General features: G+C 34.3%; 2 protein-coding genes across 4 annotated transcripts; both read right to left on the bottom strand.

Annotated features, from left to right (window-relative positions):
• Window positions 1–1,675: 1,675 nt before the first annotated feature.
• LOC133311354 (endoglucanase 24-like) lies at window positions 1,676–4,299 on the bottom strand. Of its 3 annotated transcripts, none has more exons than XM_061512386.1 (4): window positions 3,889–4,299; window positions 3,302–3,601; window positions 2,838–3,003; window positions 1,676–2,629 (listed from the first exon to the last, which is right to left on the bottom strand). In XM_061512386.1, the coding sequence occupies exons 1-4, from the start codon at window positions 4,297–4,299 to the stop codon at window positions 2,028–2,030; spliced, it is 1,479 nt and encodes a 492-aa protein (XP_061368370.1). In that variant the 3' UTR covers window positions 1,676–2,027. The 3 variants fall into 3 exon arrangements, with proteins under 3 accessions (XP_061368370.1, XP_061368371.1, XP_061368369.1); XM_061512387.1 differs by having other exon boundaries at window positions 1,676–2,623; XM_061512385.1 differs by having other exon boundaries at window positions 1,676–2,633; window positions 2,842–3,003.
• A 5,232-nt stretch (window positions 4,300–9,531) lies between these two features.
• Window positions 9,532–13,302, bottom strand: LOC133311368 (uncharacterized). Its single transcript, XM_061512409.1, has 5 exons — window positions 12,968–13,302; window positions 10,929–11,098; window positions 10,747–10,816; window positions 10,026–10,098; window positions 9,532–9,913 (listed from the first exon to the last, which is right to left on the bottom strand). Exons 1-5 carry the CDS (start codon window positions 13,167–13,169, stop codon window positions 9,793–9,795), a joined length of 636 nt encoding a protein of 211 aa, XP_061368393.1. The 5' UTR covers window positions 13,170–13,302; the 3' UTR covers window positions 9,532–9,792.
• Between the last annotated feature and the right edge of the window lie 554 nt (window positions 13,303–13,856).

Genomic DNA, 13,856 nt, shown 5'->3' with positions numbered 1-13,856 from the left:
ATTCGAGTTGGCTGGCCAACTCGTCCAGCCAGTCAAACGGAATGAAGTAGGCTGAATTTTTCAATCCACCTTTAAGGGAACGTTTGGTATGCGGAATTCTTTGAAGAATTTCGTGAAACTAAATTTTTTTAAATTTTAAATTTACGGATATTATCATAAAGTGAATGTAAAAATCATATTTTTAAAAATTAAGATTCTTGACAAAAAAAAAAAAATTCTCCTGTACCAAATATTCCCTAAAAGCAAAATAAGAGAGACTTAGCGAATTGATATTGATAACGGAGTTTTGTCATCTCTATTTGTCAAGCACAAGCAATGCCACAAAAAGTGTTATGATTAATGTAGCGGCCCAATATCCAAGTAACCGGTCCACACGCACGAGGAAGAGCCCACCATATCTCAAGGGCTACGTTCGCTAGTCTTGGGGCTACAGAGACAGAACCCAACAGCATTAGGATTATTATTAGATAATTATTTAAATTCAAGTTGTTATCAAATAAAGCTATTAGTTGGCTAATTGATAGGATATCTCCTAAACTTAGGATTAGTTGTTATTTGCATTCTGTTATTTCAATTACTGATAGGATTAGTTGTTATTTGCTTCTGTTATTTGAATTACAGATAGAGACTAGGATCTCTATAAAAACGTCAAACACAAGGATGAAAGTAGAGAGTGATTTGACAAAATTTCTTCTTCCTTCCCTTTTCCAATTTTCCCTTCCTCTAATCTTCTCTATTCCCTTTTTCCTTTCTCCTTCCAACAATTAATGAGAACGGCATGCGACGCGAAGGCGTTTACTGAAAATACGGATCCATACGGTGCGGGAGGTCATGAGACCAATTAATATGGGCTGGTGAAAAACAAGGGTGGTTGTTGATGGTTGTGGACCTGTGGTTGTTGAAATATTAAACGTTCTCAGGTGCTCGTATGATTTTATCAATTTTAGCCTGCTTTATTGCATAATTTTTTTTTCTGTTTTAAAATAAATATATTTAATATTTTATACAAAAATTAAATATTTATTAAATATTTAAATATAAATTCATTTCATTATATTTATTTTAAAATGAACGAAATTTAGTATTTTTTGAATCTAATATTTTAAGAATGGAAAAAGTGTTTCTCATTTTAATTTATGTTATTTTTTCCTAATTTTTTAAAAACGAAAAAAAATACCAAAAACACATCAAAACAACATAATTTCATTAAAATGACACAAAATTGTGTCATTTAAAATAAAAAACACTTAACTCTTTAAGAATTGATCTGGTTTATAAATAAAAAAACTTCTTCATATATTTTCAAAATAATACTTTATTTTTTTTTAGTTTAGTTGTGTATGAATAGAAATTTATTCAATTTCCATTGCAATCTAGGATTTAATTTGATTTGAGTTTTAAAAAATTGATATATTTTTTTGGTGAGGACAAAAAATTCATATTTAAACTGGCTTTTAGAAGCTCGTGAATATCCGAAATGGCATTTTTTAATTAAGTTAGGACGCCTTTTTTGTTGTTGTTGTTCTGATTAATATAAAAAAAAAAATCTGATCAGTCAAGCGTGCCAGGTTAAAGGAAACGAACACATGATTTTTCAAATAATTATCATAAAGGATTACGTACGTATATTACCAAAAAAAAAAAGTCTCATATCACATGTACATGCTACATAATACATGTCCCAATATATAGAAATCTAAAAGACAAAAAAATGTAGTATTCATTACTAATTAACTTAAAGATAGTTAACTAACATCCACAACAAGACAATCTCACTCATATTTCTTGGAAAAATCAAGAAATAAACACCTTGTAGTAACGAAGCTTCTGTTCTTCATCCTTCACAATGGAAAAGTCACGAGCAGCTTTTGTGACTTCAAATTCTGTAATAATATTCCTATACAACCAACACAAGCAAGCCTCTTCCCTCTTGCTTTTCTCAAGATGAGAGACATCTTTAGCGTATATCTTTTTTATTTACAAAAAGAAAGTCACTTGGATCCGTACGCAATTATAGTAACTAGTAATTAAGGATTGGGATTAGCAACAAAGTATGCTAAAACCCCAACAAAGGGTGCATTAATATATGTGGTTGGCTCGGACTTCCTAAAATCAGCCCTATTATCATCATAAACATCATCTTGTCCGGGTCCTCCCACAATGGCTCCTAGGAGAACATTAGGGTTAGGATTTGTTGAGTTGAAGTAGATTGAACCTTCTTTGCAAGCAATGAACTGAGGATGATCCTTAATGGAGGGTAAAGAAGAGCCACGATGATGAATACGCTGCGGATATTTGTTGCTGTAGCCAACCATGTAAGATAAACCCATTGGATTATCGCCCAAAATGTAATCAACTTGCTTCTTAGCACGCTGTCGAAGTGTTTGTGCACTAACATAGACGTTACCACAATTGATGGTTTGTGAGGTGCGAGATAGGTAATTAGCATAGACCAACTCAAGGAAAGCGATTGAAGTTGCATGCTGTAAGTTGCTTCCCCCAGGCCTGTATATGAGTCCACCGGGACTGTACTCTATGTGGGAACTTGATGTTTCCGGTATCAGTGTGCACAGGAAGCTCTCAGCCGAAGTCTTGTAGGATTCAAGAGAGTTTATGTTTCCTTCTACAACTTCCTAAAAAATAATTGATATATATATATATATATTTTTATTTTATTTTTGGGTTAAAAAGATGGATGCACAACCTAGCTATTTCTCTCTCTCTTTTTAATTATGTGAATGAATATGTGAGAAGGATATTGTGTATACATTGATCTTGTCACATAAATTTGTGTGATTGCAAGAGTGGTTGCGTTGAATAGAGGGTAAATGGGAGACTGACCTTGGAGACAAGAACGTTAAGGCCAGCATGCTTGTTGTCCCATCCAAACTCATTTATATTGTCCTCTGCACCAAGCGTTTTGCCATTGCTTTGAATGTAGTTGAGGAAATTATCGTCCTGCGTGGCCCTCCTTAGCCATGCGGCTCCCCATAACAATTCGTCCTGTTATTATGTATAGTTTTAAGTTAAAACAATTTGACATGTCAAAATCTAAGTGATTGAAACATTAATCACGGGTCAGTTTGTTTATTTAACTCTTTCATCAATGTGTCATGCTCATGTGAATTAATCAATCATATATACATTAATTATATATATACATTCCCCTAAGGCACTGATTGTGGGTTAGATTTGTTTTGTCACCATCATCTTATCCATCCAAACGACATATCCTCGAATGCTATTATTATCGAAAAGGAAAAAGATATCAATTCATTATTGAAAATCCAAAGTCAATTACCTGATATCCATCAAAATCACAATAATATGGACAGACACCATCCCTGACATTAGCATTGTCACTGTAGGCACCCCTGTAGTTATCTGCAAATTGAAAGGCCTTAACAGCATTTCGTAACAAGGTCTCTGAATAACCTGAATCCGATGATCGGAATGCCATGGATGAAGCTGCGAGCGCCGCCGCGGTTTCACCGGCGACATCCGAAGCTGGGTTTGGTGCATCAACAGCATACACAGTCCTGTTAGTGTCCATGTCTTCAGGTCTCTCCCAACAGTTATGGTCTGAGATTGGATCACCCACCTACATCGTTAATTAATAACAGTACATTAATTATTCGGCAATCTAGTCATTCATTAAATGGAAGGTGAATACACTGCAATCTTTAGCGCGTTGGTGACATAAATTTTCGAGCTGCTAAGCCTATGAAAATGAAACTCACGGACTTTGAGAACGGAAAGTGGTCCACTCGTGCATAATGAAAAAATTATAGTTACATTATTGACCATTGGCATTAATTTTTAGGTAGCTAGTAAAAAAAGATTGGCATTAATTTTATTGTAGATGGTAAAAAAGTAAAAGTAATTTACCTGAACGAAAATGCGGTTGGGCTGTGAAACGGTTTTGAGCAAATAATCAGTAGCCCAACGGATTGCAACCAAGGCGTTTCTGAGTTCATTGGGAGGCATCATGTCTCCGAATTCAATCACACTCCACGACAACATAGTTGTCGTGAATGCCATCGGAAACCCGAATTTCACGTTGTCGCCGGCGTCGTAGTACCCGCCGGTGAGGTCAACGTTGTAGGTCCACCCATCACTCAGACCCGAATTGGCTCTCCAGTTCTGTCTCTGGTCCTGTGGCAGAAAACCCGATCGTTGTCCCTCGAAGAAAAGGATTGCCTTCGACAATGCGTCATCGTAGTCATGGGCGCTTCCTGAATTGGGCGTTCCAATTATGAACAGAAGGAAGAGGAAGAAATTGAACTTGGGTAGTGCCATTTTTTTTTTTGGGTTTGGTGGGTGTGGGTTGGTTGTATTTATAAGAACCGTGACGAGTGTGTCTATTCAATTCAAGTGGGTGTTATTTATAACGCATTGTTAGAGTGTGTCACGGGGTGAGTCTTGAAAGCGAAGTTTAAGAGACAAACAGAGATTGGTTTTGGAGGGAAGAGGAGGATGTGTGTTGAAAGCGCCGACAGTTAAAATGGGGAGAGTGTCGCTGTGTCAGTGACTCAGTGAGGTCACATGCGAACACAAACGTGAGTCCGCAATGCTTGAGCATGAGAGAAAGGTGAGGTGTGCTTGCTTTGATTTCTCGTGGGTCCATTTCTAATCTTTCTACATTTTTTTATTTTTATTTTTTAAATAAATATAATGAGCTTGATTCTTAAACAAGAATCTAGTATTTTGTTAATTAAAGTTAACACGAGCCATGGGCAACGCAAGTGTTTTATTCTCATTCCTCTATATTCTCTTCTTGTTTTGTACGCGCGGTTAGGCTACTTTCTTTAATTATGACTAACAAGCTACATGTCTTAACCTGATTCCATTCTATAATAGATATTCATTCTACACTCTACTAAAACTCTGTTTGAATTTTATTAAAGAAGAAAAATAAGAACCCAAAATCGAGGTAGATGTTTGCGTGCCTTGCAGATTCTTCGGGGAGAGAGTGGGTTTTGAAAGATTTTAACTGTTAATAAAGGCGAGTGTCTTGAAGTAGTTAATTGGAAGTTGAGAAGATAGTGGAGTAGTGGATTCCAAAGAGATGCATAGTCGAGTAGAACGTGACAAAAATATACCTATCTCTATATTGAAGGTAGCGAAAAGAGGCGGTGCTCACTTTTTTTTTTTTTTTTTCCCCTTCTTCTTCTTTAATCCGTATCAAGCCAAATTGGTTTCGATAAAATATTGAGTGAGGACAAAGTTCATGCCATTTGGTGCATGTACTCGAAGACGTTTTTTCTCAAGTTATCAAAGACTGGCTTCAAATTTGTTATTTGTAAAGAAAAAAATTGTACATGTAACATTTCCAAGTAGATAATGATTGTTTTGTTAACTTCTAAGCATGAAATGAAAGGTAAAGTATTTTATTCTCAACATGTTGTAATTTTTGTATGTTCCTTTTGTTTTTAAAAAACACACAAAAATATATATATATCAATTTTAATTTTTTTTTTAGTAACAACTTGCACGACTATTATAAAATGTTTTATTTTTTTAATCCTTTTTCAAAGTTTAAATTTTTTTTAAAAATTGAAATAACGCAATTGATAAAATTATGAAACGTGTAAACTACAATATACTTCGGTTCTTTTATTTCCATTTGACGTTTCCTTTCTATCTTTGTCAAAATTCACTACACTATAAAGGTGTAGATGACTATATCGGCTGTCTTCACTTGATTTCACTTTTATAGTTTGCTGTTTCTTGATAGCAAATACTACATAAACAATTCAAGATATTAATCTAGTGATTAAAATGGTATGTTTTTATTTTTTATCTTGTTTAATGAATTTTGTGTGGCTCAATAATATACTTACTATATATATGCAACTGAATTTATCAGTAGATTTCCTTTCTTTTCTTTCTCTCTTTTTGGCATAGAAGACTATGCTCATGTCATCTCTTTTACTATAATCTCCTAAATATTATTTACCCCCTCTCTTTATATATACATATGAAAGTGATCAATATAAATTTATATTGATGTAAGAATAATTAATTATAATTGTTAATCAACTTGCATTCAAAAAAATTAATTTTTTAATCACATAAACAAATAAAATTAACTATTAAAATTGATAGTAAATAAGAGAGATTGCACAATTAATATGTGGATTTGAACTCAATTCAACACACTTTCTCTTTTACTGATTCTCTATGACAAATCTACTCTTATATTTTATGTCAGTCCTGATTACTCCTACGCCATTTCTGTACATCCGATCTTTCTCCAATCCTTGAGTATCTTGTGTGTGGTTTGATAATCTCTCTCGGATCCCATTAAAATTTTCTATCCCATTAATATGTGATAAACCTTTAGTTTATCTTGTTTTATAGACTAAAATCATATGAATTATCAAGTTAAATAAATAAAATCTAGGGTTTATTGACATAAAATCATGAACTTTATGAATTATGAATTAAATATTATATATTTGCTATTTTGAAGGGATTTGAAGATAAATGGAAGCAAATATGAAGATATGATAGATAGAAATCCAAACTAGAAAATATGAGTATCTATCTAAAGAAAATCAAGAAGTTTCAAGTTGTTGAAGAGGAGCTTAAGCTCCCATTTTGGAGCCAAGTTACTAAAAAAAATTTGTGCGAGGGGGCTTAAGCCCCCAAAACGAGGCTTAAGCTCACTCCAAGTAAAAGTTCCTCTTCGAAGAGCTCATACAAATCTGCACTACTGTCCCAGAAGGCTTAAGCCCCCAAATTCAGGCTTAAGCGCCCATCGCCCGGCTTAAGCCCCCAAAATATTCCTAAATACGCAAATAGCCTCTGCCTCTGGGTGCTTAAGCCCCCAACTCGCGAGCCAAGAGGAAAGTTCAGACTCGAAGAGCGCGCTTAAGCGCTCTCCAGCGCGCCACGTTAATCTTCCATGCAATCCTCAGTAAGCTTAAACGCGCCCCAGCAAGCTTAAGCGCGAACGTTAATTCTGAATTCGTAAATTATGAAGCTTAAGCGCGAATGAGCAAGCTTAAGCGCCCCGAAAGACTCAACTTAAGCCCACTTGAAGTATCCACCTAGGGCACGAATTCTTTACCCTTAAAAACACATTTGGGGTCAGAATTAAGAAGTTTTTCACATTGCAAAACAATTCTTGGTGCTTGAAGGCAGAGGGAACGCGGAAGATTCATCGTTTCATGTTCGTGAGTGGCGGAGACGAATCAACATCAAGTCTGCACTGGGGATATTGAAGATTCACCAATCACCTATGGAGTTTGGGGGAGCTTTTATATTGTCTTTCATTCGTGATATTATTATTTCTGGCTAGTTCTTTATGTAGTTAGGGTTAGATAGAATTTAATCGATTTATTATGCTTTGAACAATTCGTATGTTAATTTTTCTTTATATCATGAATGAAATTATCTATTTTTAATGCTTTATATAGGCTTGAATCTTATATATTGATCGTCAGTAAATGCATGACAATAGGAATGTTGGTGTGTGATCCTTATTGATAATTTCATCATACGCTTTATGATTCTAGGGATAGACATAGAGTTTACGTAATCTTTAAGATTCTTGAACTTAATGCTTGCATTCTTGGGGAATAACCGGGGAACTAGGGTTCTTGTGAAGGTTTAGGGTAACAAGGGATTGAGCCCTAATTACATGCGAAAGAATTGATTAGATTGATACTAAGGACGATTAACATTAAGAAGGAATTCAAACATAATAAATAGATTAAAGGAAACCGAAACCCTAGCTACGTTCTTTGAAATCAGTTAATTCAAATCTTTAAATTCTTGTCTTTAATTCTTGCGATTAATTAGTTTCGTCTTTTAAATTTCAAATTCAAATTCCGTTCCAAATACAATTTTGATTGTCCAACTAAGTTTGCGATAGTAAATTAGTGCTAGAGTATAATTTTCGTGGGAACGATCTCTTATTCAATCATTATATTACTTATACGATCGGTGCACTTGCCGTGAGTAGCAACAATATGCCTACGGAGACGGACTTGCCTTCCCTCAGTCACCTAGATAGGGCTGCAACTTGGCAACAATTACGAAATTATGAGCCTTGAACCTGGAGGAGTGGGATTTGCACTAAAATGCTTAAACTTAACATTAGAAAACATGCATATGAAAAAGAAATAAGAGTGCATAAATAATCAAAGTTTATGGGTATATATACCACTAGAAGTGGATCAGAGATACGAGATTTTGATAATTTATATGAGGTTATAGATCTAAACCTCGCATAAAAAATAAATAAATTATAGCAATACGCTATATGGTAAGTTAAGCGTTACTCATTTGACTATGCTCTGTTATCTATTCAATAGAAATGTTACTTGCGCGATTCTAAAAGTTTGAATATAATATTACGCTTTACAGCTCGAGAAATTTGTGGGTCAGAAATAAAATTAAGGGTTATTCTGTGCAATTTAAAAGAATTGACAAAAAAAAATTACCTGGCTTCGAAGTTTGGAATGTTAGAAGCCAATCATTTCACTTAGCTTGGAGCTTCTATTAAATTCCTGTCTTTGTTTATACCATAAAGAATTCCGTTAAATTATGACAGTAACAATATTCCGTTTTAACTTTGTGGTTGGAGATTAGAAAGAAATTGAGCTCCGACAATTGATTTCTTTTGTGGGTTGCTGGGCTTTGCCACATCTAGAAGGCAAAGAATCTTTTTGGAACTTTAACGTGATCATTTTTGCTTACACTATCACTGGAATTAAAAAAAAAATCGAATAAGCATTCATACACATCAATAAGGGATTTCAATGTAATTAATATATATACGGAGAGGAAGGTTATAGTTACAACCTTTTTTTTTACAACTTCTTACAACCATATATCATAACCGTTGATTTCCGCCAATCAACGGTTGTCATTTATTATGAATTAATAATTAATTAATAAATTTAATTTACGAAAATCATAACCGTTGATTAGCAAAAATCAACGATTATGATATATAATTGTAAGAGGTTGTAAAAAAAAAAGTTGTAACTATAACCTCTCCCATAGACGAATACATATATTATTTAAGAGCCTACAGGGTTGGGGCACAGCACAAGTTCAGGAAAGCTAATAGAATAGCGAACATTTTGAGGCAGTCTTATTATCTTAATCTGCGAAGTTCTGCCCCCAAAAAACTAGTGTTCTATTGCTATAAATTCCGATTCATGATTAACTTTATACTTGAAAACAAATCTATATTTTTAAATTATCTTTGAAATGGTAAATACGTTGACCAGTATACAATTCACTTTAAACTAAAGTTTCTATTAAGTTATTAACAGTTTAACACAATTCAAAATCCACAAGGGACTGTATATCGAAGCCACAATGGCCAACCGTGTAATTCGCAACAACAGCAAAGGCAAGTAGCATAGAAGCTATTAAGTAGACTGCATATCAACCCAACTTTTTCCATTATCATTCATTGAAAAAGGAGAAGTACAATGAAAGCTTCATATACAATTTCCATATCTACATCAGGGACCACGCAGAAGCTACGGAACAAACTTTAGGAGTAAGAATCATAGAATATTGGATGGTGATGCAATTTTATTATGTAAATGATAAATGCTTTAAGTACAACTGTAAGCCTGCACTAAGCCCTATGACATGGGCTAATCTCTTGTCTGTCCCCTTAAAAACCTTATTACCAAAAAAAAAAAAAAATGCTCCATAAGCAAACAGTCAGAACTCAAATAATAAATTGGCCCCAAGAAAGGAAAATGGCCAATGACCAAGATTAAAATTCTTTTCGACATACACAAATCACAACCGTCAGATTCATTTTGGTCCCCTACGGTAAGGATTTAGAACGTCATCTAGGGTCTCTTTTACGTAGTTACCTACTCTGTTCAAGTTTCTGGCAACGCCTGATGCCACTAAAATCGCATTCCTTTTAAATCTGCACATTTAGAATCAAAAGGGAGTTAGTATTTTCATAGCACACAACAATCTTTAGAACGCAAGCAAATACTACTAGATTTATCGCGTCTATGGTGGAAATTTCTGCTTGCCTGTTCAAGTATTCTTCCCCTGTGAAATGTGGAGCTTTATAACTTCGAGGTTGGGGCATAGCAAGTTCATGTTCTAAAATAACAAGACCAAAAACCATGAAATAAAAAACATCAAACAATAAGGAAGGAATAGGAAAAAAGAAAAAAGAAACAAAAATCACCACAACATATAATATTTTAACATAATAAAAGCCCCAATTACTTAGCATTAGCAGTAAGTATTCTGCAAACAGAGAAATGGCAATTATGTAAGCAACATAAACAATTAGAGAAACAAATAATCATGATTTACAGTTCTATATGGCTTGTGCTCCAAGTGATAACTTTTTATCTATCTTGCTCACCCCCATTACATGTGCATTAAAGTCCACTGGCAGCGTAGACAGAGGAATTTGTTTGAAATGCACCAAGTTTTTGTGGAAAATATCTATTAACAGAATTACTAATGTACAAGTATAGTGAAACTACTCAATATTCCCATAAAAAAAAGGTTCATTTCATTTTGCGCAGCAACCTGAGAATGTCGGTGAAACACACTGCTTTCATATGGGAGAAGGTATACAAAGAAAAACACAAACCAATGATTTCCAAGATCCAAGAGAAGTACCAAACTTATGCCGATGCTTCTAAATCTAAAGTTATTGCTTTTAAAAGTTAAAGGGGAGTCATTGAAAAAGAAGGAAATACCATAGGAGAAAAGAAAAACCAAGAAAACTTGTACCTTCAATTTTCTGAGAAGGAGCAGGAACATCACTAACAGGGGACGTTGAAGGCCCCTTGTTCATCAACATCTGCAATACACGTTCAGGGAGTTAGAAATTTAGATCAAAGACCTTTGGAGCAAGTAAAACCTGTTTTTCCATCTACATAAACTAAGAGGGAAAGGAAGTTAAAATATATAACCTCAAGACCAACACAAAAGGGCAACTTTGGTGTTTTATTCTGCGAGTCAGCTGGAGAATTTTTGCTGTCTAAGTAGATGGAGTATCCAAGACAAACATACTTGAAATTTTCAATAGTTGTGCCCCGCTTCGAAGCTTCCAACTCTGCTTCTCCCACAGTGTTAGAGGGAACTGGTTATGTGCATGATACCATCAGCACAAAACTTTTGGTGCATATAATTGAATAATGATTAAGTCCCCCATAAACGAAACAAATAATGGCAAATTTAAGTTTCATTAATAAAGCCCAATGCATCAGATACCCAAACAACATTAGTTTCACTACTCAAGCAAATTTATTGCACATGAAAGCTGTGTAAACATCAACATCAACAACACTTTTATCCCAAACTAATTGGGGTCGGTGGTAGATGAACCCAAATGAAAGGTACGAAGAGATAAAATAAAAATAAATAAATAATACTAATAATAATAATAAGAATATATATATATATATATATATATATATATATATATATATATATATATATATATATATATAAAGGGGTGTTAAAAAAAATAAAAAGGAAGAAGAAGAATAGGAAGAAAATGGGGAAGGGGAAAAAAGACAAAGGAAAAGAAAGGTAAAATAAGAAGAGGGGGGAGCTGAAGAGAAAAAGGAACTATCTGGAACATAGGAATAACAACGAGTCTAACCATCCACCATGCTAATAGCTTTTCTCCATTTCGTCCTAAGGCACACCATCCGCCAATCTATATCTCACTTCATTAAGTCTTGTTTTACTACATTCCCCCAAGTAAGTTTCGGTTTACCTCTACCTTTCTTTGTGTCGAGATCTTGGTAACAAACTTTTGTTCTTACGGGAGATCCAGGGACCTTCTCATTACATGCCCAAACCACCTCAATTTATGTTATCTGATCTTTTCATCCACCGGTAGTACTCTTACCTTACGTCGAATATCTTCATTTCTTATCTTATCCATCTTCCTATAACCACACATCCACCTTAACATCCTCATCCCTGCTACTCCAATTACTGTTGTTTTATAGAATTTTCCTTTTAGCTTAAGGGAATTTTGCGGTCACACAAAAACCCAGAAGCACTACGTCATTTCATCCACCCTGCTCTAATTCTATGATTTACATCCTCATCAATCTCTCCGTCTTTTTGCAGAACGGATCCTAGGTATTTTAAAGCCTCTTTTTTAGGTACCTCTTGATCAAATAGATGAAATGGCATAGTTAAATAAAGAAGATGACCAACAAGACTAAGAAGTTAGAAATCACATGACTACATATCACTTGGAAACCTTTTCTTCCAAAAATGATGAGTTGCTCAAGTATGCAACTATCATGGAAAGCAACATTAGAATATCAGCTTCAGATTGAAAGCATAATTAGAATTTCAGCTTCAGGTTGAAATCCAGTGGCCTACATTCCCCAAGATGAAAACATGGAATGCAATGTTATTATCTTTAAAATAATATGTATGAGAAACTACGGGGTAAATTGCTAAATGCTAGGTAGGTGTGATTCTGTAACATATACTAACAACAGTACCCGGAAAGGTCATACAATCTGTTACTTGGAAATGCTATTCCAGAATACAGCACTGGAAATAAACAAGGAACAAACTAGATAATTGAGCATCTCGAGATGTTTAAGTCCAAAATAAGTTATTTCAATTTCACTACTACTTTGCATATATCTGAAAACCCATTTGATTTTTCTATTAAGTCTATACTACCGAACTGACAAAGATAAAGCAACAGCATATAATCCAGTTTCCACCAAAATGAGCATCGTTTAGACAACAACATAAGATGAAAAAAAGTAAAAAGAGAGAGTAAACATCCAATTTAATCTTCGGAAGATTTTCAAATCAACAATTTGGTTCTCGATATATTAATCCTCAAACAATGATTTTTGGTCATCCATATTTTTGCCCCAAAAAACAATAACTTAAAGTTTGAACTATTGATAATCAAAATCGGAGTTTGCTTTACAAAAAAAAGTAGTATACAGAGAGGGAAACGGACATTGCTGAATCGCTCCAGAGATGCCAACGCAAGTGGGGTTTTTAGATTTGGATTTGCGAACTGATGAGTAGTACAAGCTTCCCTTACAAGATTTTGCTTTGGATACACTGCGCTGGCGAGGGTTAGGGTTAGGGTTTCGATTAATGGGGTTTTGAGGCTCACAGTTACCCCCTCTCGAAGCGTCATCACTGTTAACCTCCATAGACACTGAATTGGATTGATTTCCTATGTCCCTGTATCACTTATATAATTCTTTATAACCGCAGAATTAACAGTAGTCAGTGATGACAAAAAGAAGAAGAAGAAAAATGAAAATATGCATCAACAGTTTCTAACAGCACCACCAACGCCTCACGTGCGAAAGTCCAAAACAAGAATATAAAACCTTTAAAAAAATAAAAACAAAAGATACGACCGCGTTTTGGGTTGGTTCAGGTTGTGTTGACTGTTGAGAGGATTTTCGACCTGTGAAAAGTGTTTGCTAGAAAAAAATTGAGATGAGTTTTTTAGTTAAATATGTTTGACAGGAGATTTTAAAAAATTTGTCCATCATTTGAATTTGCATAGCAATTTAGTTTGTGTGTAAAATTGAAATTTTTTGCCATCTGAGAATACTATTACTCTATCAAACCAAAAAGTAGGAAAAAAGTAAAAGGCAAAAATATTTCTTCTCAAAAAATGTGCCAAATAAAGCTAGAGAGAGTCTTCTTTGTATTTAGTCAGGGTTAGTTTGATAATTTCATCGTATTTTTCCATCAATATTTTACCTTTAACCAAACATAGACTCAAAAAATTTCACTCAATTTTTTCTGTAATATTTTGGCTTGCCAAACAAATTTTTTTAACTTTCCTACTAAACTCACTTTCCTATCATACTCCTAGTAATTAT

The sequence above is a fragment of the Gastrolobium bilobum genome, unplaced genomic scaffold, assembly GCF_033153095.1.
Source record: "Gastrolobium bilobum isolate Gb01-03AN ecotype WA unplaced genomic scaffold, APGP_CSIRO_Gbil_v1 utg15966, whole genome shotgun sequence".
In the NCBI taxonomy this organism is placed as follows: Eukaryota; Viridiplantae; Streptophyta; class Magnoliopsida; order Fabales; family Fabaceae; genus Gastrolobium; species Gastrolobium bilobum.
The sequence above is the reverse complement of the archived record's forward strand: the minus strand, read 5'-3'. Positions and strand labels throughout refer to the sequence as shown.